The sequence below is a fragment of the Anoplophora glabripennis genome, unplaced genomic scaffold (assembly GCF_000390285.2).
Source record: "Anoplophora glabripennis isolate ALB-LARVAE unplaced genomic scaffold, Agla_2.0 scaffold129, whole genome shotgun sequence".
Taxonomy (NCBI): domain Eukaryota; kingdom Metazoa; phylum Arthropoda; class Insecta; order Coleoptera; family Cerambycidae; genus Anoplophora; species Anoplophora glabripennis.
The window spans coordinates 392,926-399,123 of NW_019416294.1; the positions used below are offsets into that span (position 1 = coordinate 392,926).

General features: G+C 38.1%; 1 protein-coding gene across 1 annotated transcript in view; it reads left to right on the forward strand.

Moving 5' to 3' along the window:
* Window positions 1-2,767, forward strand: part of LOC108905082 (tripartite motif-containing protein 2) — a 6,966-nt gene extending 4,199 nt beyond the window's left edge. The window contains exons 2-4 of the mRNA XM_018707856.2: window positions 315-729; window positions 792-1,118; window positions 1,333-2,767. Coding sequence (XP_018563372.1) covers window positions 315-729; window positions 792-1,118; window positions 1,333-2,337 — 1,747 coding nt within the window. The 3' untranslated portion in view covers window positions 2,338-2,767. The remainder of the gene's footprint in view (window positions 1-314; window positions 730-791; window positions 1,119-1,332) is intronic.
* Window positions 2,768-6,198: the final 3,431 nt, after the last annotated feature.

The window sequence follows — 6,198 nt, forward strand, 5'->3', positions numbered from 1 at the left end:
CATAGAGGGCGCCACTTACGACCAATTTTACCGAAAATTTAGTTAATAACTTTTTACCCTGTATATTTAACATGAAACTTGATTCAAAACCTGAAAGAGCTATCATTTTTCCATTAATTATGTACCCTTGTTTCATTTCGGTATCTCGATCCGTTTTCGAGAAAAATCGATTTAACGAACACTATGTTTTGATAATATAAGAAATTAGCGAAACAAACTAAGTGTTTCTTCGTGTTATTACAACAATTAACAATAAAACGATAAAATCTATAGTTTTAATTCTTTATCATTCTTTATTTATCGTTTCTCATAAGGGATGACTCTTTGGACGCCCTGGACGAGCTAGTTCAATGCGGTATATGTCTGGAAAGGTTGTCGGACCCCCGGATGCTTCACTGCCAACACACGTTCTGCCTGACGTGCCTGCAGACGCACATAATAGCCAAAAATCTGAAAATCAGGTCCGACAATACATCCGTCGAGCAAATGAAGGTCAACCTGTCGGAAAACGTGAAAAGCTTCCAGTGTCCGATGTGTCAGAAGGAGGTCGCCCTAGAGAAAGGCTTCGATTCCCTGGAAGAGCTACCCAAGAACCTCTACATCGACTCGCTGTTGAAACTGATGGACGGGGGCAACTCCCCCATATCCCCGAAGGTCGTTGACTACAGATGTGTCAATTGCAAGACTGTGTCCGAGCAGCAGGAGCACGTATGTCAGCACTGCATGCAGGTAAATGTCAATTTATTGTACGACTTATTCTTGTTCACACACTATATTGAGTTTCGTTGAAGATATTCTGCGAAGTATGTTGGAACGACCATATATCTGAGCTGGACACCAACTTGGTGATGCTGGTTAGGCAAATCGACGAATCTGAGAGCAGATTGAAGCACAAAGCTGAGAACTTTGCCACCCGTTGCGATCAATTGAACGACACTGTCAAAGAGTCAGTTGAGCAGAAGATTGCCTACATCCAAAAGATGGAGAAGGTCGTCCTTAAGGAAGTTGCTTCAATTAAGGAAGACGGCTCGACCAGATACATGAACATCGACAGCAGGATTTTGGATTTGAAGGACAAAATCCAGTATAATATAAAGCAGGGTCGTAATAGCAACAAGGTAGGAATATACATATACGTATTCATTTATTAAATTATAGGTATAGTTTTAATGATTGGATCTTATAGTTTTACTTCCCTTATAGTACAATATCTTCTATGGATATCCGTATTTCATTCATTTTTTTTTCTTAAAGTCATTTGATCGGTTTTAGATATTGTTAGTACCTATATCCATAAGATGAAACGAATAATATTTCCTTTACGATTTTCAGATCACGACCTACATGAACCTCCACCGCGAAACAGCGAAAATTCTGAACGAAGTCTACCACTACGGCGAAGCCAGACTGATATTCGACCCGGAAACCTTCAGACTGGAACAAGACACCGAGGGAATCTACAACGATACAGAAGAAAGTACCTCCGTCCTCCCCGCGAAATCAGAGAACCCTTTCGAGAGCGTCGACGCTATGGTAAAACATTACAGATCCAGATCCTTCGTTCCAAAACTCCTGTGGACCAAATGTCCCAGACCTGGAGGGGTGGGAATCCCCCCCTGGGACACCTCCAGACTGCTGATCGCTGCCATGGACAGCCACAACGTTCTGGTACTAGACAGGTCTAGATTCAAGCTCGTAGAACGTATAAGTCATCCCGAGATGATCTGCCCCAGCGCGTTGGCGTTCTCCAAGTCCAGGAAAGAGATCTACGTCTCGGATAAATGGAAGCACTGCGTCCACGTCTTCTCCAGCGACGGGCAGTACCTGCGGAGCGCTTGCAACGAGCAACTGAGTTGTCCCGAAGGCATAGCGATGGGCCCAAACGAAGAGCTCATCATCTGCGACACTGGCAACGACAGGGTGTTAGTAGTGAATTCGGAAACCGGGGCTCTTATATCTATCATCGGCAGAAGGGGCACAAAGCTACATGTGCCTACCGGGGTGGCGGTGTACGGTGCTAATGTTATTGTAGCAGACACGGGGAATCATAAAATCAAGATTTTCAACATGGAGGGTACAATTCTGCACCAGTTCGGTTCCTTGGGGAGGAACAGGGGGCAGTTTAGGTCTGCCGAGGTGGTCGCCGTGGACTGTCTAGGGTTTATATTTGTTGGGGACGGGGGCAACGCTAGGATTCAAGTGTTCCAGCCGGATGGCACCCTCGTGAAGATCTTCGGAAGCGGGAAAGGCTTCAAATGGATATCCGGAATCTACGTCACGCCGGAACTGGATATTATTGCCACCGACTGTAAGGCTTGCAGTCTAAGGATATTTTAAAGGAAGTAAATGCATTTGAAATCTTAATTTTTTATAATAAATTCTTAAATTAAGCATTTTTAGATTAGGTCTTAATTACTGAAGTACATATATTTTTGTATTTTTTTGTTTAACTGTATGTATTTATAATTTAATAATATTATAGGGGATTTGGTAGACTTGAGATTATTAATTTATAAGTAACTGACGGAAATTCAAAAAGCCAGTAAAGTTAGTAGATGAGTGCTATTCTAGATTTATCTTATTACTATCTCCACGTCATGACACCAAAAGTCCCTAACTGATCATGATATACCTAGCTTAAGATATTTTCACAGTTTTTCTTCTTAATTAAGGATTAAAAAGATTAACAGCTGTCTTGCTTTTTTAAATACTTTCACAAAATTGTATAAATGACATTTATCATAATAAATTTCATAATCCCTAGGTATCTCCCCTTTTATTTATAACTAACTAAACTTGGTGTTTACAGAGTCAGACCCGTTCCGTTGCGCTTTTTACTGGGACTCTCGTCTAATTTTTTCACTATAAGTGTATTTCACCACATACTTTACTTTTGCCAGGACTATTTCGCTTTTTGTAGCATGCGTCCTTTTCATTGTTTATAACGAGCGTTCAAATAAAAACGTGGTCGAAGTTGGCTCTGACACATTGGACGTAGGGAGTAGCTTATAGCGACCAACTTAACCTCATTTCTCAACGAGCTGTATAGCAGCTGTCAGTTTCAATAACGCTAATGACTATATAACTTTATTTTAAAGAATAATTGTGATAACAATAACAAACAATTAAAGGAGCTGCTGAAAGTGACCCCCTCCTTGTTCCAAGCACTTTTCTCACCTGTTCCTCAAAGAATTAAAGACATTTTCTAAGATGCTCGGGGTATTGTTAATTTCACGAATCTTGTCTATAAGTCGAGCCTGCAGATGGTTTAAATCAGGAATAGGCAGTTCAAAAATAGTGTTTTTAAGGTAAGGCCACAAAAAGAAATCACACGGCGTAATATCACATGACCTCGGTGGAAATTCATGTTCAGCATTGAGACTTATTAGTTGATTTTGGAAAACTTCCCTCAACCTATTCATCGTCTCGCCTGCCGTATGTGCCCTTGCGCCATCTTGTTGAAAGTAAAAGTTTGTAATTTCGTTTTCTTCCAGCTGGTTAACAAAAGGAGCGATAATTTCTTCTCTATAGCGATTTGGGACGCTACAATGTGGTTTAGTCGCAAGCCTTGTACCCGAGCGATTTATAACCAAGGTTGACGTTCCATCGCGCCTACTGACGACTACGCCAAATTGTCAACGATTTTCGATTTTTGGACGCTGTTGCATTGCTCACACCATTGACTAGTGCTTGACGGTTGCAGAGTGGCATTTTTGGATTTCAGGCTGTTTTCCCAGAAAATTCGAAACATGCATTTGGGCGAATCTTCAGCGGTCACTTTCCCGACAGCATCAGCCTCTGTGAACGTTGTTAGTTTGGCTTGGTGTGTATCTACGAAGAAACTTTTGACTTCGTCGCGGCGTTGCCAACTAATTTTAAGAAAAAATGATATGATACTCATACATAACAGCACTACAACTAAAAATAAATAAAAACTTATTTTGGACTAAAACATATTTTAAATCAATGCATTCTATGAAATGTACGTGTATTTTTTGTTAAGTATAGACATAAAATTATAAATGGAACATAGTGTATGATTTTTGACAAAAAAATTAACACTAAAATAATATCAAAAAAATAATACTACTAAATTTATTATTTCGAAGTTTAAAAAAAAACTTAATTGTTAGTCAGAGCATCTGAAATTTCTTAAGATTTCGTATGAGTTTCTATATTTCCCTGGAAGTTTGCAAATTTCCCAAGAATTGGCAACTTTGCTTTGCGAACAACTCCAGCGCCAGCGGTTGGAATCAAAACATCGGTGAAAATTTAGTTTATGGAAGTGGGAAGCATTGTTTAGTGGTTTATAGGACTGGCTTGAGGTAACAGGTTTTTGGCTTCGCATGTGACTTCAGTGCAGAAATTGAAAAGATTCGTGAATTTTGAAGCGCCCCCGGAGCATCTCTCAAAATTATTTGGCGATACCAGTATACAGGTCTGGTCGAACTAAACGTGGTGGTAGAAATGTATACGCCCAGTTGAAGAATGCGCGCGCCGTGGGCAAACGGTGCACAAACACAGCCGCACTGGGCGACCGCCATAAATTTCAGTTGTTGATAAATTGTCTAGCAGTGTAGTGCAGCAATGCGAAATTTGGTGTGATTCTGGTAATTTTAATTTATTTTAGGCACCATCTATTAATCATTCATATTACAACTGAGAAAAAGAGAAATAAGAGGAATATTTTGTTTACTAATATTATTACAATATGGCATTTTGAAGACCTTTTGAAACGGAACAAACGAAATACCGCCAGACAATATTGAATTAGTAGAATTAATGTTGATGATATAGTGATATTTAGAATTTAAAAATAAAGATTTACAAGTTCAATGTCAGCGTCTCACAGTGACGGCTCGTGACATTGAAAATGGGTGAAGTATATTCATTAATTGACTAAAAAGGAAAAAAGTGCCGCAGGCGAAAATTTTCAAATTTTCAAGGTCAAACGGCTTTAAATGAATCTGGGAATTTTTAGTTGCATTTGCAATATTACCGAATATCTAACGTTCGCGAGAAGGATTTTCATTTAGATTTTATAAAAAATACGTCACCTGGCGAGCCGCCACTGGCGTCTCATTTTAAATATTTACGATTGTTTAAAAAATGAAGAAAATGAAAAATCAGCTAATGAAATTATAAATAGAATTCACATATTAACTAAAGTTTCAGTGTCCACAATTTTTCGTGTTATTAAACAAGATGTTATAGATCATTGCGTAAAGAGGAAGCGAAAACAAAAATTTAAAAATATCGATGACGTGACGAGAGACGTAATTCGGCGAACAGTTTATAATTTATATAAAGAAAAAATATGTTGTTGGCCAACTGAACATCATATAATATACATATAGCTGTTTTACATTGACAATTTGTTGATGAATTAATTCATGAAGTCGCTTCATCAAGAAATTGGACAAGTGTAATGCACCAAATCTGCTGTCAAATAACTTCATCAATTTATTCATCAAGTTCTTGATGAATTAGAACATGCTCTAATTTTCGTCAATTTCTTCGTGAAATTCAGAAGTACCAACCCAACAGATTTCCAGCTTCAGATCAATAATGTGGTTATGTTATTGGAATATGTAAATAATTGTGTGGCAAAGTGGCATCGTACTAGTTTTGCATTGTTTTTACTGATTTGTTACTTACAAACACTAATATTTATATAATATGTGTCAGAACGGTACCGCTGTTGTATCACTACAATTATGAGTGGAAAGGTGACATTTTTGAAATTTATACTGTTTACCAATAAATTCGTGAATTCGTGCTTGGCGTTTTTATACATGTTCAACTGACTTCGGAAAGATTATACCTTCAAAGCGATGTTGTCACATTTTTTAAAGTTTTTTGACTAGTTTCTGTCCAAAATCTAAAGCGAGTATAAATGCAACCTTTGAGCTCAAATTTATAGTGTACTTTCTTGTTACTGGATGTTTAAAAAATGTTGTTATGCAGCCAATAAGAAGGAAGAGAAGTATACATTTATCATATATATATTTCCTGTAATATTGGTAAACCTTCTTTGTACCGTACCCACCATATACAGTGTGGAACAGCCAAATGGGATAAATTCAGTGTTTCAATTATTTATAAAAAATACCGAGACACGTCGATTGAGATACTGAATATATTCCATTTGGCTGTTCCACACTGTATATCAAAGTGTATCGGAATTCGTTTCCGTCC